General features: G+C 31.4%; 1 protein-coding gene across 1 annotated transcript in view; it reads right to left on the bottom strand.

Moving 5' to 3' along the window:
• Positions 1–4,512: 4,512 nt before the first annotated feature.
• The window catches only part of LOC143073561 (uncharacterized), a 29,239-nt gene continuing 8,982 nt past the window's right edge, over positions 4,513–24,769 (bottom strand). Inside the window, exons 2-11 of the mRNA XM_076249198.1 lie at positions 16,520–16,638; positions 12,924–13,166; positions 12,117–12,337; positions 11,126–11,557; positions 9,407–9,607; positions 8,691–8,792; positions 6,752–6,895; positions 6,192–6,356; positions 5,446–5,586; positions 4,513–4,710 (exon numbers count right to left, since the gene is read on the bottom strand). Coding sequence (XP_076105313.1) covers positions 4,657–4,710; positions 5,446–5,586; positions 6,192–6,356; positions 6,752–6,895; positions 8,691–8,792; positions 9,407–9,607; positions 11,126–11,557; positions 12,117–12,337; positions 12,924–13,166; positions 16,520–16,638 — 1,822 coding nt within the window. The 3' untranslated portion in view covers positions 4,513–4,656. The remainder of the gene's footprint in view (positions 4,711–5,445; positions 5,587–6,191; positions 6,357–6,751; positions 6,896–8,690; positions 8,793–9,406; positions 9,608–11,125; positions 11,558–12,116; positions 12,338–12,923; positions 13,167–16,519; positions 16,639–24,769) is intronic.

Here is a 24,769-nt window from a genome sequence, read left to right as displayed (position 1 = left end):
GTTTCAAGTCATTCGCACAGTTTTGTCGTACATGCTGCATACGACAGTCAAAAGCTTCGACGTATTTGCGCACAATTCCTTCCACGGAAAAGCTTCTCTGGTGTGAACTAAATTTTTTTCTTTCCATATATCGGTTTGATTTTGTTATTTTTTTTTTTAAACTGATATGCAGGCAAATCTGATATTAAACTATATCCATGCATGCCACATTATTTATCAACTATTGTAATTAGTCTGTGATTGTCTAAATGATTGTATTGCTGTTTGTATCTTGCAGTACGGTTATCATACAAATTATGGCAATATTTGTTCAACTTCTTTAACCGGTATTGTTTTTGAATACACAGAAGTTTCGTATTCAACATCTAGCATATAATTCGGCTAATTTCTGAGCTAAAGTTGTATTTTTTTTTTTTATCAGCTCTTCAATATTGTCAGGTTTTTTATTTTAACATGTTTTGGCATCAAATATAAATTAAGAGACATAAGCTATTTAAATGAACATCTGGTGCAGTAGATTTGGTAAAGATATTGATACCGACTATTGAATTGATACATATCCAGTTGGACTTCAAGTCCCTTATACTATCTCCAGGTCTGTATTTTGTAAATATAATGGAACAGGCATGATGATTTGGATATTAATTAAACGAAATGTGTCTTTATAAATTTTGTGAATCATTTGACCATTTATTTGAGTCTGAAATTTTCAAAAACAAAGCCTAGCTAATCCCTGAAGCTACATTGATTGTTGAAATGCACATCTCGTGTAGTGCAATTGATACCGCTAATGTTTTTACAAATAGCTGGTAGATATATCTACTAGTGTATTGCTCATCCCCGATGGTATCATAAGCCTTGTTGCCAATACTTAAGTACTGGCAAAGTATGGAAATTGGGTAAATACATTTTTGGAAATCATTTACAATATAGCAATGTTTCTAATCTATAGCTCTCAATCACCTTAATAGAATTTGGCTAAACATTTGTTTCTTTTTTGTTTTATCAGTTCTCCAACGTTTGGGTTTTTTTTCTTCTTTTTTCAAATTTGAAGGCATCGAATATCACTGGGCAGAAACATTAAAACCATAAATATGAGTTCTAAACATTCGTCTGATCTTAGTGTGAGTTTAGCATGGTGGGCAATGCATACATGGCAGGATACTTTTCGCTCTAACTATATTGCATGCGTTTCCCTCACATTATTTTTCAATTTGTATATTCTGAATTGATTTTCGAACATCAGTAACTACAATGGCCTCTTATTTCTAGCTCTGTGTGTTGCCTACCAATTTCTTATTTTATATAGGTTCTCTCCGTAAATATTGCGATGTTTGTTAAATAAAACAGCATAATAAATTTTAATGCAATAATTCGTCACTTGTTTCATAGGCTACAGTTTTCTGTCAAATCCATAGTAAATAAATCGTAAATAGTGCTTCTGTGTCCGGATTTCTTTCTGGGTTGTCTCCCATAGCCTTTGACTTTCCACAGTTACCCACAAGACTGTGGAGCCATTTACCCATACCTGGGATAATAATATAACAAACGGACAGTCAAATTAACAATATCAAAATGAACTGAAAATGCCATCGCTGAAAAAAGAAGAAAAAAACACATTACACAATACACAACATACAAAACAAAAGACTGAGCAACACGAATAGCTAAAAAAGGGGGTGGGGGTGATTTCAGGTTCTCCGGAAGTGTAATCAGTTCCTGGTCACGTGTGTCACCATTGTGTTGCACATATAAGTAAAAACTCGGTGATAAGTCTTATTCGGTAGGTAACATTCGAGGGAAAGGGGACGGGATTATAGTTACAACACTTGGAATATATCCGTTGTCATCTGTGAAACAACATAGAAACATGATGTTCTTCATTTTGCCGTTTAAATTTTAAAAACAAAATAAAAAACAAATATATCGATTGACAATATTTTATTTAGATTGCAACAAAAACATCATATGTATGCTATATGTATTTGGTGACAATTTTAACTACATTATGCAACATAATATTTCAACATATATTGACCCAACAAATAATAAGTACTAAATCCTATATTTGATAAACATTAGAGTTTTCTGTAATTACGAACATGTTAATCCTTCAATGATTTTGTTAAAACAAAAAAAGGAAAAGGAAACAAAAAAGGTTTTAACAAGAATGTGTCCACAGTACACGGATGCCCCACTCGCACTATCATTTTCTATGTTTAGTGGACCGTGAAATTGGAATAAATTCTCTAATTTGGTATTAAAATTAGAATGATCTTATCAAAGGGAACATGTATACTAAGTTTCAAGTTGATTGGACTTCTACTTTATCAAAAACTACCTTGACCAAAAACTTTAACCTGAAATTTGCACTATCATCTTCTATGTTCAGTGAACCGTAAAATTGGGGTCAAAACTATAATTTGGCATTTAAATTAGAAAGATCATATCATAGGGCACATGTATACTAAGTTTCAAGTTGATTGAACTTCAACTTCATCAAAAACTACCCTGACCAAAAACTTTAACCTGAAATTTGCACTATCATTTTCTATGTTCAGTGAACCGTAAAATTGGTGTCAAAACTATAATTTGGCATTTAAATTAGAAAGATCATATCATAGGGCACATGTATACTAAGTTTCAAGTTGATTGGACTTCAACTTCATCAAAAACTACCTTGACCAAAAACTTTAACCTGAAGCGGGACAGACGGACGAACGAACGAACGAACGAACAGACGGACGAACGAACGGACGCACAGACCAGAAAACATAATGCCCCTCTACTATCGTAGGTGGGGCATAAAAATGACATTTATGTTTTTGGTTTTCAACTTTTATACACAATATTTCGATCTATACAAATACTAATATAATTTTCAGACATGTCTTTATGACGAGAACTTGATTGTTGATGGAGAATCTTTGACAAGAACTTGCTTGTTGAGGACTGATCGGTACTAATAAAAACATTATAATTGTACAAAAATATTATTTTATTGTTATTCATTTACCCTCTTGATTAAAACATATATATATCCTCAGCCAAAACGTTAATAAAATGTTTTTATTTCGTAATGCTGGTTAAACATGTTATTTTGACTAACAGAGAGTTATCTCCCAAAACTTAAAAAGTTTACTCCATCTATATGCAATGCATAAAGGGATTTATTGTTAAACGGAAGGAGCTTCTGTTTCAGTCTAACATCAGAAGCAGACCGACATAGACATTTATTTTAATTTGAAATTTAAATGTTTGATATAGCATAAATAGTGCGAGATTTAATGTGAAGAGCAATCTAATGTAAACTGAAATAACAAAACATGTCTTATGTACGCATACACTAATTATTACATATATTAACTGGAAAAAGTATTTAAAAAAAAGACAGAATAAAATGAACGGAAATCGGTAGAAGATGATGTTTAGAAAACAATGTTGTTCAATACAAATAACATTAAACTTATTTCAACTACACCAATTATACAATTCAACACATAATTGATAGGTAAAAATAAACAAAATAACACATTTGTTTTCAATCGACAGTTTTGAGGACATTCCTATCTGTACATAAGCAATTATCGTTGTCACTTCTCCCCATCACACTGAGTAATACAAATAATTAAAAAACAAAATATATAATATGTTAACATAAAACATGTACATACTTCTAACCTGGCAGTTTAATGCAATTTAAAATGCTAAATTGAGACGTAACATAATACATGCGTGAATCTCATGTTGGTTGTTGATTATATACATGTAATGAGAATGACAATAATGATTGAAAATGAAAACAAAATATTAAAGGTTTTTTCCAACACAATATCAGTGCTGACATTTTTTTCTGGTTTTCCCATGTAGCAACGGAAGAAGATATATGTATTTAAGTAGCTGACACCATAAGTTGAAAATAACACGAAAATAACGAACTCCAAGGTAAATTCAAAAGGAGGGAAGTCCATCACACCTGACAAAATCAAACTTTAAAATATAGCAAACTTTGCAAACAATTCGACTGAAAAAAACAACTGTCATATTCATGATCAGGTACAGCTATTGTTCTTATTCTATATTCATAGTTTACAAACGAAATAACCTAATCAGACCGTAGGTTTATTTTTTCAATATTTCATTTTGAATCGAACATAACAGTTTTTTTGCATTCTATCGTCATGAACCATTATCCATAGTTTCACTAAATAATGGCATCAATTTTAGAATTAATTAAACATCATACGTTTAAATAAATCACGAGATGTGATAAATAAATCATTCCTATAACTATGTCAATTTCAAACTTCCATTTGTTTATAAGAACTCATTTATAAGTGTAAGACAAAGACATTAAAATAGATACTTTAAATCCATTATATGCGGACTTTTTTAGAGATAGACTCCTATGATACTTTAAGGAGACTTATTGAATGACAATGTGCATATATTACAGAGTTTACTTGTATCTTACAAATAGTCTATTTCACAGTTTACATTAAATCTAAGCTTTTGAGGCTTAACTACTCTGAAGTAACAAGCCGGTAAGCAGTATGTATGTCAAATAACAAACATGCTGTGATACACCATGCAAGCTTTCCCGCCAAATCTCTTTGTGTACCCTTTCATTAATTTTGGCATCAAAGTTTATAAACATCAATATCCACAGGACAATATATTCACATCACCATTTTGAATTTCCGATTTTACCTGAAATTAAGTAATGATTCACACGTTTATGGTGACATATGGTTTATCCCTCAAACAATTTTTGATTTCGTTTTGTTTGAAAAATCAGCAGTGTAAATTATACCTTGATTATATAGGGGAAAATGATAAATAGCAAATATAAATATTAAACATTACAGGAAGTAAATGAACACATGATAGATACAAGTATTAAAATTGTGTACGCCTTACGTGCGCTTCTTCCACAAAGCTCGAATAAAAGGTGGTTTAAAATGCCAAATAAAGTGATAAAAAGAAACGCATTATTGACCTACATTCCGAAATGATGTGCCACATACAGCTAATATTTCTCTGGTAGAAAACACAATATATATATTATAATGTGATAAAGTGGTTATTGTTCGCTATTGTCTGTCATATTTGTTTTATGGTTGTTAATTGTTGTAAGATAAATTTTTGCCATAAGTACTCTATTTTGTATTTTGTTTCAAATTTCGCCAAAACCGTGGCCTTTTAAAGCATACTTTACGGCTTTGGTTGTTAAACGTTGACATGTTATTGTTCACACATATGTTCTTTTGTCTATGTATAGCTGTTTTATTTGTAGTCGCATCTCATTATTTTACACAAGGTATACTACGTTCTGAAAACCTAATACTTTTTTTATTACGACTAAAACAAATTTAATTGACATTTTATGTCTGTTTTTGTACATGCTATGATGTAAGGGAGATAACTAAATAACAAATCACTTACTGTTCCATTCATTTGTCTCCTTTCTAAAAAACTAACGAAATCTTCACATTTCATTTCCATTGCCCTTTCTTTCAAAGAGGTCGGACCATGTCCACACTCCATCATTGCACACATATCATCGTTAGGATCACATTTAGTATACTATAATATAAAATACAAACATGACATTTTTGCTTAATGTGGAGTTTAGCAAATAACATGTCTTTGCTTTTAAAACTTAGATGTTATATATGATTTAGTTCATATAATATATGTGTCATACATTAGTACGAGTAGCGTGTAAATATGGATGTATCTGTTCTTTAAGACACACAAGCGAGAGGTTTAGCGCTATAAACCGAGGTTCATTCCACCATTTTCTAAATTTGAAAATGCTTGTACCATATCAGGAATATGACAGTTGTTGTCTATTCATTTGATGTGTTTTGTCATTTCATTTTGCCATTTAATTAGGGACTTTCCGCTTTGAATTTTCCTCGAAGTTCAGTATTTTTTTTATTTTACTTTTTATTTCACACAATATATGTATCATACTTTAGTACGAGAAGTGTGTAAATACGGATGTATCTGTTTACCTAACAGTCTTGCTGATACTACCTGTCAATCATATATGATAAGTTTCTTTATATTGTAGTTTTATTGAACAAATGCAATTAAAAATTGTTTACTATACAATTGCTACTTAACAGTGTGTTTGTTTGTGTTTTATTTGATAGTGTAAAGAGCAATTATGTTTGTAAATATACCTCTTTCCAGATTTCTGATTTGAATCCTATTCCTATAAGGTATTTAGCAATATCTGTGTCTTTGTTGTCTATACAGTCAAACAAGAGATAACTAAACCTGGACAGATCTGTATTGTAACTTTGAACACCGGATATCAAACATTTGACTGATTTTAGGTCTCCTTTCTGAAATAAAAAAAAATCCGAGCAGATTTATAGATATGTTTTTCATAACCCTATAAGACAACAACATAAATTTTATTCATTTAAACGAGTTTATGTTTTAAGATAAATTTTTATAATATGCAAGCTGCAACATTATTCAAAGTAAAAATAATTTTTATTTTTCGAATAAAAAAAATAAATACAAAACATGCATACACTTCTATAAAATTTGATTAAAGTATTAATCTAAACTGAAATATCTTCGAGTTTTTCAATATATAATCAAGTTGGATGCCGAATATGTGTAGGTGTACGCGATCGTCTACTGAAGGTCAATTAATGTGCATTATTAATTTTGATGTCGTCATATTGATAGATCTTGATAACAACGAGCGAGGTTGATGTATCACAATTACCTTAATTGCGTCTTTCACTGTTTCATCAAAATCACGTTCTGCCAGGTATATATTCAGGTCAAAATCTCGGACATCTTTTTTCAATGCAGAATGGGTTTGGGTTCCAATTGCATCTAATGCGTAGTCTGCAGCTTTTCTTCCTTTCTACAAACCATACCGTATATAATGTTATATAACAATGAAAGTATAGTTCATAATTCTATCTAGCTGTTTTTGTGTTTTGTCCTAAATTAATTTAAGTTATTCTTTGTTTTTCTGTGGTTAACATGTCGAATTGTACTATTATATTATTTATATATTTCTCTGTCTTGGGTGATCTTGCATTTATTTGTACTGTACTTCCGTCGTGTAATGTAATCATTTTAGCAGTATATTTAATATTGCCTTAAAGCGCGATGGTTGGCTAGCCAGGTTCAACCCATCATAGTTTCTTAAAATTCTGTGCCAAGTCAGGAATATGGCAAGTGTTATCTAATAGTTCGTTTCTTTTTACATCGTTTGTTGCGTTGTGTTTTAGTTTGTAACCTGGATATGTTTTTTTCCAAATCGGTTTATGACTTTTGAACAGCGTTACACTCTTGTTACATTTACTTATACCATGGGTACTTTGTTTTAACATCTAACAGAAAATTTTGATTTTTGTTATACTCTTTTCTTATTTTTTGAAGATTTAATACCTTTGTGCAGTGTTATTAACTATTGCAAACGAAATAATTTGAGTTCATAATGAACTATTCGTTCATTATCTAATATGATGATATGTTAGTTTATTGGTAGATGCATTTAGTTAATTCTAAGGTTATCCTCCTTGGCCAAACTTTATTTTGCAGCAGTTTTTTTTTTATTTGAACCTCTTTAATATGTGATAATATCATGATTTTTCTGTTTACCTTCTAGCATCACCGACAGGAAATCTGATTTCGAAATATTCATTTGAATTTTGATGGAAAGTTGTCTTATTGAAAATTACACTACATCTCCTTATTTTCATATGGTGTCTCATATATAAACTTTGTTATCTTGTTATTGTTTATTTCTTCTTCAATATACGGTCACTTTTAAACTGACCGTCAACGTTGGTATCAGAAGCCCGGTAGCCACATTTGTTTTTATCATACTCGAAAGGTTATTTCATTATAGTATTGAACAATTATCAAATAATAAAATGATAAAAGGTATGTTCATTTCAAACACGAACTTTCGTATATATAGATTTGCATTAACTTGTTTTGTCATTATCTTTTCATAATATTGATTGATCACTCTTTAATGATCGAAACTTTGAATTTCTTATACTTGTTCTCGTCATCTTTGAGTAGAAATTCATTTTTTATCAATTCGCAGATAGTGTATCAGATTAACTGCTTTGATACCCAACTATATTCAGACGTTTTTATGTACTAGTATTTTGTGCTGTTGTTTTCACTTGGTTGCTATATGGTATCGTTTTATTTTACTAGTTAAAATTTCCTTCCATAAAACCATTTGTCAGACATCGACACAGCTCGTCGAAATCCAGGAGGAATATACAAATTGTTAAATTTGGCACCATAATATATAATGAAATTAACATATGTGTTTTGCCGTAGCGATCTGGTTGAAAGGCTCTAGATTATGGCATATTTATATCCAGGCATAAATCGTTCATGTTAAGATAAATTCATCTGAATATGTTGTACGATTTGATATGTTCATGGGATGCTGTTTAAAACAGTATGATGGGTGTTGCATGACTAGAAGACTTATTTTTCTTGTTTCATTTTAAAATGCAGTAATTAGATATAAGCAGATGTGGTTTGAGTGCAAATGAGACAATTCTCCATCCAAGTAAACATTCATTATTTTTCATTTTGCCTTCTCATGTTTCCTTTTCGTTATTAGGGCATATGAGATAAAAGACGGCTTCAATATACTATTTTACATCTGAGTTTACACATACCGGATCATGTCTATCCTTCATCGCACCAGCCTTTACTAACTTTTCAATAACATCTTTCTGTGGCATAAAAAGGTATGCGTAGTGAAGTGGGGTTCTGTCCAGCTGGATATTGAAAATATCATATATTAAATAAATCTTCAAAGTTACTAGGCCTACATTTCAGAAAACCAAATGAGCAGAACATCTACGAGAGACACTTCTGGTTTCAAATCTAAAATCTGATTTCATTTTTAAAATATCTTTTTTTTTAGAAATTTAATATTTTCTTTACATTTTATCATATCAACACCAAAACTTCCACATTCAAATTTGAAGTTTGCATTTTTACTTTTGTTCTGCTCTTTTTATTGGTGATGATCAAAAATGTTTTGCAGCAGTCAAAATAATTTACAAAAAAAGACATTTTCACAAATTGATTTAAATATGACAGCCACGATTATAAGTAATCACAACAGCAAATTTAAATATTGAGAAGACTATACGGAAATATTGTTCTATTCACACCATAATGTCGTTACATAAAATTAGACACCCTGCATTTATCATGCTTTTCTGGTCAGTTATAAGAAATAAATAATTCTTGTATTGAAAATATTCAGAGAAACTGCCAGTTGTCTCCCTTACACTTAACAAGGACGAAACATAAGTGTTTTGAAACATTCAAAAATTCTATATGACCATGTTTTTTATCGTTTCTTTTTATTTATTATACATACATTATCGCCTATGTTTATATGCAGAGAACAGACTTCCAATAAATACATCAGCATTTCAGTTCTTTCCTTCATTATACATCGATGTAACAACGTTCGTCCACATTTGTCTCGGACATTTGAATACTTTTTGCATGACAGTAATTTCTTGGCATCGTCTATTAATCCATCGTCTACTGCTGTGAAGATTCTTTTAATGTATGCCTAAAGTGAAAGATTTTACATAAACAAAAAATACTCACTATTGAAATATATATATGTTGAAGCAAATGTGTTCATGAAAGAAATTATTAGAATCAAAACTAGTTTTTTTGGGGGGGGTGTCGCTCAGTCTTAGTTTTTTATGCAGTATTCGTAGTCGTCATTTGTGTGTGTGTGTAAATGTCTCATTTTTCATTTGGGTTATGGTATCGTTTGTTTTTCGTCATCTTATAATTGTTTGATTTTGCCTTTGGTATCATCTGTCTATTTTCTTATGTTCGGTGTTTGCTTCATTCCCATTAAACTCAATATGTGTAGTGATGTTCATTCGTCATATTCCTTAACTATTCGTCTGCAAGAAAATTCAACTAATTACCTACAGACTGCCATTCAACAATAACATGCCAGTATATTAAATTAATGCTTTAATGCCTGATTATGTTGATTGTTTTCAGTTGACGAAACCACTTAAACTATGTTTGTGTTTTTTATAATGAAATACCAATGTTTGCACTTTCATATCTTTAGATCAACAACGATAATGCACAGAGTATCGCAGCTTAGATAGAAGTTTGGTAAATGTCTTTAGTACCACTATGAAACATGGCATAGCCTGCTGGAGTAAATTGAATACTCAAGATAAGATATCAGGGTTAGCGCTATAGAACCAGGTTTAATCCACCATTTTCTACATTTGAAAATGCCTGTACCAAGTCAGGAATATGACAGTTCTTGTCCATTCGTTTTTGATGAGTTTTGTTATTTGATTTTGCCATGTGATTATGGACTTTCCGAATTGATTTTCCTCTAAGTTCAGTATTTTTGTGATTTTACTTTTTTCAATGTGAGCTAGCATTTTAATATGTCTCAATATATATATATATCAACAATAAATGCGTTTCTATATTCCTGTAAATTAAATGTAGAAGAACGATAGGCAACATTTTTATAAACTTGTGCCAATTAAATGATCAGTTTTATAGAGAACAATGATCGAACAAAAGATGTACGAAAGATACCTGAGGGACAGTCAAACTCATTAAGTGTAAAACAATTAAGATTATTGACCCAAAATAACCTCCTGGAGCAGCTGAATTCAACTTTTGTCTTGGTTGGAAAGGATGGTGTCGTGTTGCCCAATCTTTGTTGTTTTATCTTTTCGTTGTTTATTTTATTGTCAGCTATTGTATCACAATGGAAGACAATATAATTTTGGTCATAATCTTTTGAAGTCTGGCTGGAGAACATGTAGCAGAATAACAAACGCGATGTTATATATGGTCATTGTTATATGGCCATTTTTATATGATAGTTCGTTTCTGTGTGTGTTACATTTTAATGTTGTGTTTCTGTTGTGTCGTAGTTCTCCTCTTATATTTGATGTGTTTCCCTCAGTTTTAGTTTGAAACCCGGATTTGTTTTTTTCTCAATCGATTTATGAATTTCGAACTGCGGTATACTACTATTGCCTTTATTTATATCATGACCTTAGTGTATTGAAAACTTTGCTTTTTTACTTACATGAATTGCAGTTGTGAGATTAATTACTTCATATATCTGACGACTACTGGACCGTTTGGCAATATCAACTATTGTCCGTTTAGAACTGTCCGTAATATCGGATAAATGATCATAATTATGTAATATTAGTTTTTCCACTTCATTGAATTTTTTATCCTTGACTAGTTTAACAATAAATTCGTCAATTGCAACCACATACACTGATTTGTTCAATTTCACAGCCACGTCACGTGGTGTTCTTCCTTTGCTGTCACGTGCAGCGATATCGGCACCTAGTGACATGAGATTCTTGAAGATATTTTCAGATGCATCATAAATTACTGCAGTGTGTAAAATTGTATTTCCATCATAATCCCGAGCAGAAAGATCTGATCCTTGGAGGACTCGCATAACAACCTTCTCATCTTTAGGAACAGTATTTCCACATAATAGCTGAAAAGATAATGGAAAGGGGTGTAACGGATCTATGACATACCAATGGGGAACACAAAATATTGAAATCTACTCATTGAAAATAAAACCAAATTCAAATATAGGATTGAAGACAACAATCTCTTCGAGAATATTAATCGACTTATTTTTGAAAACTTCTTTTAGACCAGAGACGATCAGAGTGTTACCAATAACACATTACATTACAGAAACTTATAGCTGAGAAGACAATATTTATAAGAATAAAACGTCAATTTCTATACTAGTATATCTTAGTGGTCAGATAAATGTATTGAAATCATCAACACTTAAAGTTGATTTGATTTCATAATAAGTTGTGTAAATTTGACAATAAGGTATGGCTATTTTAGATTGTAACCTGAATTTGTTTTCTCTCAATCGTGTTTTGCCTTTGAGCAGCGATATACTGTATACTAATGTTGCCCTTTTTTACCATTGTTTGAGGCCGTACGATGAACTGTTCGTAATTTGAACTCTGATTAACAGTTGTCTAATTTGCAAACATACCACTTTCTTATTACTTATATTAGAAAAATACCTGAAAGAAAACAGGCTTTGGTGGATTCTTTGACGATGCTTCATAAGTCCACAATACACGAGTATCAGGTTTCATATTCATGAGAACATCCACTGCATCAAAATTGTTTGATTCCCAAGCTGAAGCCAGTAAGGGTCGTGGAGTCTCTGGGTATTCAGGGTAGGCATATTGATATGAAAAATCTCTGGTGTTGACATCTACACTCTTTAACAGTTCTGCATCTATATAAATAAATACAACCGTTCGTTTTAACAAGATGAAAGCCTTATATGTTCTACACTCTCCAGGATTTGAAAATAAACATTTTAAATATTGTGTCATGTAAAATAGTTATCAAAGGTAAATCCATACCAAAGCATTATGGTTTTTTTTTAACCGAATAGCGACCAATCGAAAGTACATGTTCTGTTAAAATATGTCAAAAGTATCAATATGTCAGCAGACTTAATCTGTGTACAATTAGAATCAGAATAGGATCAGATTATCAAGTATTATAAAGCCTTTATCTATACGTTCTTAAACAAATTATAATGGGCAAAAATGATTTAGAGATATATGCAATGTTTATAGATTGAAGATGTTTTACAGAAATGCGAGCACGAAATAGAAATTGTTCTGATCGCTTACATTAGGAACATGTTCTACTGGCGAAGACGTTTTTGTTGGGTTTTATTCATTTGTTTGCTTTTCGGCGATTTGTTTATTATTCTTTTGTGTTTATGGTTTTAATTTGTTTAATGTAATCAATGTATTCTAAACAAAATGAACATATATAATGTTTATTGGTTTAATTTAGGAATGACTTACCTGCCTTCACCCATCCTTTAACAATAAATCCGAACCCTGCCGACAAAGCTAAAGCCATTTCATTGGGATTTTCATATCTTTCTATCATTTCCAACAGGTCACGTTTATGAATGTCATCCCGAACCAGTGACTTGATGCTGACTATATTGCCATTCTTCACACATGTGAGTCTACACCAGTTCTTCAGAAGACGTTCTACTACATGTCTGTCTGGATTTGATTGATCTAAGGCTGCCCATAAACCTATAAAATATAATAAATAAGACGCTGATGGTTTAAAATCTAAAACAGCATAATATTTATGACAACATTTATTACAGGTTTAAATATTTCTCTTTGTGGGGTATATTCATTTTCAAATTGTTTACAAAACAACATATTTGTCAGCAACATGATACGTCTGTTGAAATCACGACCTTGTTATCTGACGTCATCTTAACCATAAATATGAACCATAATTAAGTTACGTAACGTCTAACAATAGATGTCACGTGTTGTTAAAGTAAGTAATGGGCATGAAATAGTAAAAACTATGTAAAAATCATGAAACTAAAACGAGGTCTCCATAATAAAATGTTCCAGCAGTATGGTCCGGGTCACTGAATGTGTATATTGATTGGTAGGGAAGAGCCGCTGGAATTTGTCACTATTTTAAGCAAGCTTCGTTATGTATGAAAAGGAGCAGGAAAATAATACAAGATATAAGATAAGGTTGCTGATGATATCTGTTTCTGAAAAGTGAAACTGAAACTTTCTGTCTATGGTTTGATTAAATACTGTAACACTGAATCAGAAAAATAGTTTTAATTTGTTGTCATAGTAGCCTTCCATTTTAAGCTAGATATCTCCGAATCATTTTAGTATCTGTTAATGTGAAATGTTTAGTCCTGTTTTAACGCACGACGGACATAAAACAAATCCAAGATACATATATTCCATTTAATAGATCTTCTATGGGCGACATTGTTGTTATATTAATCAACAATTTATAATGGCCAATAAAAATGTGTAATCGTGGACTACGTTCCACACCAGTGAACATCCTTGACCTTGTTTTATTCACAGTAATAAAAATCAATACTGGTATTATTGATGGGTTATTATAATAATAAAAGATGTGCATATTCATAAATAGTAAAAACAATTAATTATACATTTACCTGTGTTTAAACGGTCTCCAATCAATAGTAAAACAAAACTTAAGATTTTAGCAGATGTTTTACTGGTGAGGGAAAAGTATTGAACATTGACTTGCCCCATTGGAATTTTCTTTATTTTATGATAATTCTTTGCCACTTTGTGACAGAAAAAAATGAAATAAATTTTCAAAAGTTGTTTTAATTAAGATATGTTTGCTTTCCCCAATCGTTGGATAATGATTACCACATATATTGGTTTAAATAGGAAAATGAATATAAGTATATGTACACGGAAAAGAATACTACGATCAGTCGCCATGACTGATAAGTTTCATTTTGTCATATTTTTCAAGGGTTTATTAAATACCTTATATTTGCTGCAAATCATTACAATTTTAAAATGACGTTTCTTTAGTATGACGGTAGGGTAAAGATGTATGGTGACTGATTAGTAAGAGGGTAGGGTAAAGCTGTATGGTGACTAATTAGTAAGAGGGTAGGGTAGCGATGCATGACATTTATACTGATGGTAGCGATGCATGACATTTATACTGATGGTAGCGATGCATGACATTTATACTGATGGTAGTGATGCAATGACTTGGATGATAAGTATCATGGTAGGGTAGCGATGTATGGTGGTTCATTAAAATGATGATTGGGTGACAATGTATGACATGTATAGAGATGGTATCATGGTAGAGTAGCGATGTATGGTGGTTCATTAAAATGATGATTGGGTGACAATGTATGGCATGTATAGAGATGGTATCATGGTAGAGTAGCGATGTATGGTGGTTCATTAAAATGATGATTGGGTGACAATGTATGACATGTATAGAGATGGTATCATGGTAGGGTAGCGATTTATGGTGGTTCATTATAATGATGATTGGGTGACAATGTATGACATGTATAGAGATGGTATCAAGGTAGGGTAGCGATTTATGGTGGTTCATTAAAATGATGATTGGGTGACAATGTATGACATGTATAGAGATGGTATTGAAGCAATGTTTTGGGTGACAATTATTAGGTTCGTTAAACCGGTGATGGGGTAACGATGTATGACATGTATGGTGGATGATAGGTTCGTTAAACCGGTGATGGGGTAGCGATGTATGACATGTATGGTGGATGGTTAATATGGTACGATGGCAATTCATTGTGACTAATTACAATGACAGTAGGGTAGCAATGCATGCATTATCAAAATGACGATACGGTAACGATGTATGGTGACTGAATATTTGCATAGTAGGGTATGATATGTATAGTGATTGTTTTGAAGCGATGCATTGGATTATAAGTATGATTGTAAGGCAGCGATGTATGTTGGTTCATTAAAATGGTGGTAGAGTAGCGATATTTCACATGTATAGAGATGGTAAGTATGATGGTTGTTTCACAACTCATTGTGACTGATTACAAAGACAATAGGATAGCAATGTATGGTGGCTTATTTAAATGACGATATGGTTAAGATGTATGGTAACTGATTATTTAAATGGTAAGGTAACGATGTATCGTGACTGACTAGTATGAGAGTTGGAAGTGATGTATTGTTGATGACTAGTATAAGGGTATGTGTACAGATATTTGGAGGTTGACGACGGCGTTAATCCAATAGCAGTTCAATAACAAACATTTGAAAGACAACATTTTGGAATCGGTGAGAAGTGAGTGAGACATGGATGCATGCGATTTTTTAAACTTAATATTATATAAAAACAAATCGGTATCTGGGGATACTTGTCTCATTGCCGTTCCTACCACATATTCTTCATTCTTTTAGATAAAACAAACGTTTTGGTCATGTTTCAAGTCGATGTCTACATTTTAGGTATTGCCCATAGGCGTATGCACAGAGTTGAGCTTAAATCTTTAAAATTCATTATTTTTTTATAATGCTGCACAAAAGTGTACAAACTAAGTAATACTTGATACATTTAAAAATAGGAAATATACATAAGATATCCATTATGCATACACGCTGAACACAGAACACTAACCAGTTTAAAACCATAAAAGGTATGAATAAAGGTAGATCTAGATTGTTACCTTTCAAATCAATTCTTCAAATATGATGAAAACCTTCGTATCTTAAAGCAAATTAACAAATTACGAATTACCCAGAATTTCCTAAAGCAGTAGTTCCACAGACATGTGAAACAGAATTTGAGTTATTGAAACATAAAGATATGCAATTTAGCCAAAGTCAGGAGACTAGAAATTGTATCTCTAGATCAACTTACTTTCTTAGAAGCCACTATTATGGAATTATTTAAATGAACTGTTAGTATTCAAGGTAAAAGTTTAACAGCAGAATCATGGTTATTATGCTATCAAAAGATTGAAAACTCAAATATTGTAACTAACTCTGTTGATCAGATAAATATTGTTGGATTTGGCTTTTTCAACAACTAGTCAATTTAAGATAGATTCCTTGAGTTTTACCTGGCTTATATTTGTTATACCAGTGCTGCATTTCCTGCCAACCTTCGGGTTTTTCTTGAAGTAGAACATCTTCGGCTGTCTTGCCATCAAGATTTAAGATTCTTGTATCAGCTCCACATCTGTAATATATGAAATCATTCGAACATAAATGGGTTGTACTTATTAAAATGTTTTTAAATAAAATGGAATGATTAAATATGAAGTACATGAAATGCAATCAGATGACCATGTGCCGTTTCTAAAAAAAAAAGAGGGCGTTTTGTAGTTTTTGATTTGGGTTCGGTTTAGATGGGATGGAGTACAAACACCTGACGAACTTGTAGATTTAGTAAACCATTATAGGTCAAAGTACGGTCTTCAACATGAAGCCTTGGCTCAAACCGAACAGCACGCTATAAAGGACACTAAAAGGACTGGTGTAAAACTGTTCAAACAGAAAAACCAATGGTCTAATCTATATAAGAAATGAAAAACACTTTCTTCTCTTTCAACTTAATAAAAACAAACAACCTTATATCGTCCATATATGGTAAGGTAAGACGTACTTCTGTGTCTTTCATAAACTATTTTTAAACAATACACCCTTTCATGACCAGATCACGAACAAGATTATTTGTAAATATCGAAATGACCTAGTCAAGTGAAATAGTTTTCTCCTGAATGAACCAGTATCGTTTAATATGCATTTGATCAGTTAAGGGAACACATTGTATATTGTAAAATGAAGGACGTTCGGTAAGCTTTGTATCTTTTCGAGACGACCCGAGATAGCATCGAATTTGTTTTGACAGTTTAAGTTTTTCATTTCAATTCGTAAGATGTCGCCACACCTGAAATGTTAAATTTGTGATTTCAAATTGTATGAATACATTATTCTTAAAACATTATTTTACATATGAAAAGAAGAGATACATTAGCACTTAGCCACTGGGTAAATAATGAAATCCGGTAATATTAAAGAGTTTCTTGTGGTTATATGAATCTTTATACTCAAATAAACTTCTTTTGATTAGAATCAAAGAGTTTATAAAGTCAAGCATAGTATATTGGTCAAAGTTGAATTGCAGTATTTCAAATCAAACGATTCAATGCAATTTTAATGTTGTTAGCATATTGATATTAGCATTTTACCAGGTCCCTATTGTAATATTTTTAACCCACGTTTTTATTCTTATGATCAAATCATTAGTTATGTAACGGAAATAAATTTTGGGTTTCCTGGTATCTCAGAAAAATGATTAAATCTTGAGAAAGAGAAAAAAAAAACAATTATTTAAGAGGTAATTTATGTTTCTGTATGAAAGGCAAAAATTCTTCGAACCAGATCAAAAACTAAAATACCTTAAATATATTCTTTAATTAGTCATACTCATTCATGAAAAATAGTACCATGTATACTTCTTGTCTAAATCTTTTATTTTTTTCTTTCGATTTTTTTTTATCAAAGGAGAGAAGAAATACATTTTGTATTCCTATAAGAACAGACAACACTTTGGCCAAAAAGAAAAACAAAAGCAGTAAAAGAACAAAATAGATAACAGGAGATAATCAAAACCTAAAACCAGTACACAATTTATACTTTAAAAACATACTGGTCATTTAAATAAAAAAAGATTTGTAAATATTTTGCCAATGGAAAATATTTTGTTTGATGTTAACAAATGAACAGGATTATATTTTTTCCCATACTTAAGCTTTACTGCTGGTTATTATATATATACCCGTCTGTTAAGCATATTGTCAAAAATTTGGAATGCTCTTCAATTAGGACATATGCTTTAAGCAGTTTTACGTCAAGTTTTTTTGTTTTGTTTATATTTATATTTATGTTTTTAAACATTAGACCTACATCAGTGTAAAAATTGAAAATAAGTTGATAATACCAGTGTGATAAGCGGATAAATCATAGATCTTATACTTTTTTAAAGTGTAAACATTTTTGTATGCCTAACTGTGATTTATGCGGGTTCTTACATGTATCCTTTGAAATAGATTCTTTCTAACAAGAAGTTTATTCCGAGACTGGTACCCAAACTATGACTGTAACCTTTCATGTCGGATGGTTGATCTATGGCATGCAGAGTGGGGTTAACGCCCAGATTTACTGGACCAAATAAAAATGGAAGGTCATGTATATCACTTACAAGACCTGTTATTTTTAACAGCGATTAGGATCTTAACCAGCTCAAGTTACAAATTGAATTAAACGTAATTATACGAGTATCTGTCTTTGTATACTTTTAATAATAGCGGTTGAAGAGAGTAGCTAAGTTCAAAATTATAAAATGTTGCATTACGGGTATTAACGACAGCATGACTATTTTCTTGAGTCCTAAATTAGTATTTGATGGTCAAGTTATGAAGACTAAATTAAAATTTTCAATTTGAGAAGTAAGGGTTTTCCCAAATTTATAAGGAAGTCTCTAACGATTAAAGTAAAATTTGGTGTTTTTGGGTATAATCTTAATAAAGGTAATGTTAATAAAACGGAAATGAAATACATTGTATTATAATTACATGTGACTAAAGAATCGACAACAATTGGTTTTACTATGTACACATGACACTTACTAGAAAAACATTTTTAGCAACGTTTTAGAGTCCTTAATTGATATTCGATGGTCAATATGTGTAGACAAATTAAAATTGACAGTTAACCAGAGGCCAAATAAAGTAGAAATTAACAACTTTAAGTCACCGTAAGGTGTGTGACAATGGCTGACCCTATAATGGATAGTTAGCTATAAAAGGCTCAGAACTGACTAATGAAAAGCAATTCAAACGAGAAAACTAATGGCCCGATATATGTGTTGCTTGTTCGTCATCACAACTCATGGTTAGACAATAATCACGGGTTTAACTAAGGACACATGGACTTTTTAGAGAAAGATTCTTAGTCACATTTATTAATACTATGATTAAATACATGAACAGTTTATGGATGTGATTTCCTCATACCAGACCACATAAGCCACAATGTTCGCATGTAGTATCGTTGTAAAATCTATCAGCTAACCCTGAAGGCATACGAACTCCTTTTTACCGATCTCTCTAACATGTACATCGACAAGATGAATTATTAGTCAACAGGAAATATTAATAAATATGATCGTTATACTTGTTTTTACGAAATATTCAAAACCAAAAAATAAACATCTGTTGAATCTCAAATTTAATACTTTTATATTTTGATACTGGAACATGTTCCAAAATGGAAAACAAATAGAACTATGAGCTAATGTCCATGGACGATACCAGAACTTTAAGTATTCCGTAAACAGGAAGTTGAAAGAGTAATGGATATCAAAATGCATCCCACAGTAAAGCGTGTCCACATGTAGCCTGATGGCAATTTCAGGAAGCTTTTATTTGTAGTTCCGTAGAAAATTATGATGGCAATTAGTTCATAGCTATTATGTGTAAGCATATATAAGTATTCAATAAACAGGAAGTTGGTGCGAAAAAGTCTCAAAATGCACCACATGGTATAACATTTTTGGCGCAGATCGATCGGAAAAGATGTTAAGAAGAGTTATACATTATTGATGAACACAAACTGGCAAATAGTTTCTCGACTTTTTTTTGTGTTTGTCTTTCTTATTTATTTTTTTTTTAATCCGGGAAAAAGGGGGTATGGTTTTGTCTATATTTTTGTTTTCGATTTATTGTTTTTGACCGGCCCCATTTGATTTCCTTTTTATAATAAGAAGCTCAGAATCATATTCTGTGAATTTCATAATAAAAAATAATGAAAATATATATTGTAAAACACTGACTGTAAATAGAACAGGTTCAAAGCGAAAAGTAGCTTTATACGAATTTATCATCAATTAATGTGATTTTTTTTTTTTTTTTTTTTGATTTGTTTCAAATATACGGTTGCCGTTTTCAACAAAAGCTGGAATAACAACTTGATGTTAGAAAAACAGAGATCTTTACAGTCTAGATGGCAAGATTAGGACGTAAATAAAATTAAGCTTGAATTTCAAATGTACAGTAGACATAATGGTTCGACTGAAATTGGATCCTTAAAATAGGAAATGTAACTGCCGATTTGATATCTTTCTACATTTAATAGCACTTGTCTCACATTTTAAGTTAAACAAAAACAAAACTCATTAAAAGTCGCCGTATATATAAGTTGCTTGGTGTAAGGTAGTGTGGTTAGAACATGTTGAAATTGCACTTACTTGGCTTATGAATAACTGGTTAAAGCGTACAACTTTTTTTTTATATATATATATATATATATATTTAAATAGATCGTTTTTTTTTATGTTTCATGAACTGTTTTGTTTTATATATATTGATTTATTTTATACTTTTTACGTTGCAGAAATGGAAGCAAATCGACGCTTGGTTTTGATTTTAAGTCAGCAGCTGCGACCTGTCGGTTTTGATACTACATTATAAGACAATTTAACGTTGTCTCCTGGTAGTATCATTATGTTATTTTTTATTTAGCATGTAAACGTCAAATGTATTTCATTTATGATGAATTTGAAACATCAGACTAAGGCCAGCCTGAGTCATATATAAGATAATGACATTTTTTTGCTTTGCTTGTTATATTCTCCACTAACATGACAATAATCGTCTGGATTGATCTATTGCATTATTGATGATTGTGAAAGATTCGGAGAAAAAAAAATGCACGTATAAGAGAACTTTGTGTGTCTATCCATAAGAACCGTAGTACTGTACTTTTATCTTGCTGCTTTTTGAAATTCAGCATTTTTTTTTGGAAATAATTGCCATTCTATAAGAATAACGCATTATATGCAGATCCACAATTTCGAAAAAGGGCCCTCAAACTAGGAAATGTTATGGGTAAAACATCTATGCATTTACCATAAATGTATAGCTCCATAAGAGGGATCGGATTCCTGGCCCCTCTTCCTTTTTATCTTTTTCTAAGAATATCTTCTGTCTTACAACAACTAGCTTAACTTGATTGCGTAGATCATATACAGTAATTGATACATGTGCACTGCTAAACATTATAACATCATACTTTCCCTGAACCATATTTTGCCATGAGATATTGACCAAAAGGATAAAACGTGGGTCAGACATAGATTTATACACCATATATATTTATGAGTCTTAATAATTGTATTTAAACATATCTAGACTTACTGACATACCAAAAGAGAGTACTTCTTGGGCTTATCTCGTCTGAGTATGCATGAAATATTTACCCTTGAGGTTAAGCAAACAGTAATCAATCAATATTTATTTTATGATCTACAAGTAATACCTTCCTTTCAAGGTGAGGATGTTAATTATGTGTGAGGATATACTATATGGTTGGCTCCGTTCGGTTAATATTATTCATAGAAAAATAGAACTTTAGAAACAGTTATACTGATAAAAGTATCAAATAACTACAATTTGAATTGATTTAGGTTAAGTAACTATAACACGAATCCATATACGCCATAACTGTTGATTTAATAATCAGTAAAACTCTACAGACGTACGTCTTGAGTTTCATGTGTAGAAAGATTGCTTTTAATTGAAAAACAGGCAATTTAGAAGGCATTATTGGATCTGATTTGTTTTTGGTAAACAAAGTTATTTCGACAATCTATTTTCGCTTAGGATTTCATTTCCTTGATTATATTTTTCTCAAAAAATTTATTTTATAAAGCATGCATTATTTTCTGTCTCCAGGCAATTTTTTTTTACCTCATTTAGGCTGCTTAGAAAGGGTCGAAAAAATTAGTAGATAGTGAAGCATTCGTAATAGAACTCTAGAGTAAGGTTTTATGCATTTTCCACAAAGGCTTTCTGGCTAGATCTTGAGGTGCAAAAGCATGCGGTAGTAAAATTGCACCATTTGTTATTTTTTAAAAGGTTATACTGAGCTGACCATTCCCTTGTCAGTCCCTGACGGTATCTTTGGCGGTATCGTCAGCTCAGTAGTCAGTACTTAAAAAAAAATTGTCCGTCAATAAATTTTGAAATTATAAAAAAAAATAAGGTTTCAACTCCTTTATGGCATAATTAACTTTATAGAAAACATTTGGCTATTTGTTTTTGTCTTTTTTGTCATATAGCTCTTCAACTTTTTATGTTATTTTACATTCATGGCTTTCAAATATTCGTCTTTGAGAGTTCCTGATGAAGGTACTTGCAGAAAAGCGCTTCGGACGCATGCATTTTAAAAGTGTTGCGTGCATATAAACAAATTGGAAATAAGAATAGAACATAAAAATCAAATTAGAGTTTCAGAACAAAACAAAAGACACGGACCACAAAACACCTCAACCTTATGATACGCATGTACAAACAAAAACAATGAACACATGTTCCAGATAACCTGACAAGTTACAGGCATATAATGTGGTTGATTGTTCCAGGTATTATAAATACAGATGTTTTGTAAAGCATTCAATTGTTGGTTTCGTATTTTACTGTAAATATAACGTTCTATATGAGTAATGGTTTTAGCTCTTCATAGCAGATACAATAAGCTCAAAAATGGACCAGACATTTGTTTCACCGAATGAGGAAATGTAAAAGTGCGCGTTATATAATTATAAGAGAAAAGATGTAAAATGTTGATTTGAACACCAAAAAGATTTTTAATTGTACGATAATTGTCAAAAACAAATAAATGTTGGTTTCACAGTAAAACATGCTGATATTTATATGGTCTAATACTAAATGAAAATAACATGCTAGTCTTAAAGATCACACAATATTGATTATTAAAAAAAACTTTTCAGTACAAGGTTTACAGAGGTATGTATATTTACATTCTCTATGACTTTGATTTACGTCAGAATGTTATCAATGATAAAGCACTTTATCCACATTCAATAGTTTTGTTTATTTTCTTTATGTCAAATAATTATTTTAAATGGTATAAAACTAGGTTAAGGATGCTCTTATATACTATTTTGAAAGACTTTTCCTATACAAATTTGCAATAAATGTGCATACTGATCTATGCAGTTTTTGCTTTCATACATAATTTTGGTGTGAGCCAAGGCTCCGTGTTGAAGGCCGTACATTGACATATAATGGTTTACTTTTTTAAGTTGTTATTTGGATGGAGAGTTGTCTCATTGGCACTCACACGACATCTTCCTATATCTAATAAATGAAGAGGTAACATTTTAGAGGCATCTTAATTTACTTTCAAATACACCTATTGTTACCTCTGACCACGTTATCCATTCGTTTCATGTGTTTGAGCTTTCGATTTTGCCATTCGATTAGGGACTTTCCGTTTTGATTTTTCCTCGGAGTTCAGTATTTTTGTGATTTTAGTTTTTTTTTTTTTTTCTAATACCCCATCCCTTCTATCCAATTTTCATGCAATCTTACTTTATACCACTGACTCTGTTAACAGTCTCACTCCATTTTCAAATAATCACTATGTGTTATAAGATTTATGTGTTACTTATATACCCATGTAAGTAAAATAGATATCAGATTTTTTAAAGATAATACATGTACATAAACAAGGTAGTAACGATTACTTTGATATGTGCATGTTCATCATGATGTAGGTTTTTCAATAAAAATTAAAAAAGATAAGATGTGGTATTATTGTCCACCAAAAGATCTAAAGACCTAAAGACAGGGATGTAAACAACTGAAGGTCAGCTTTCAATAAATATATATTGACTGATTGGTTTATTGATTGATTGGTTGATATTGTTTTAACGCCACTTTGTGCACTTTTGGCTAGTACGTTGCGGTAAGTTTTATTGATGGAGGAAGTCGGAATACCCGGAAAGAACCACCAACTTTCGACAGGAAAAACTTAATCAAGTATGATTGGAGTCGAAGGCAACAGGTACTCGGCCACCGATGCCCCTATGACAAATATAAATGCCTGCCATATAACAAAAACTATGAAACAATTCGAACGAGATTTATATCAAAACAATAAATCATAAATAATAGAGCATGAAGTATTGTTATGGAGGTGCTCTTTTGTGCAACAGTTTGACTTTTGATCTAGGAATTGAATTACATTTTGCATTGACTATTTCCTTTAATTTCCCTTTTCCTGAATGTGACCTACATAACTACTTATCAGCTGATGTATACTTACATGAGCAACACGAAGGATGTCACATCTGGAGCAGGATCGGCGTACCCTTTCAGAGCACATGAGATCATCCCCAGTTTTTGTCTTTAGTTTTCTATGATTTTGTGTACTACTGTTTGTCTGTTTGTCTTTTTATTTTATGTTTTAGCTATGGCGTTGTCAGTTTATTTTCGAGTTTG

This window comes from Mytilus galloprovincialis, chromosome 4 (genome assembly GCF_965363235.1).
Source record: "Mytilus galloprovincialis chromosome 4, xbMytGall1.hap1.1, whole genome shotgun sequence".
NCBI lineage: Eukaryota > Metazoa > Mollusca > Bivalvia > Mytilida > Mytilidae > Mytilus > Mytilus galloprovincialis.
This window is presented reverse-complemented; position numbering and strand designations above follow the sequence as displayed.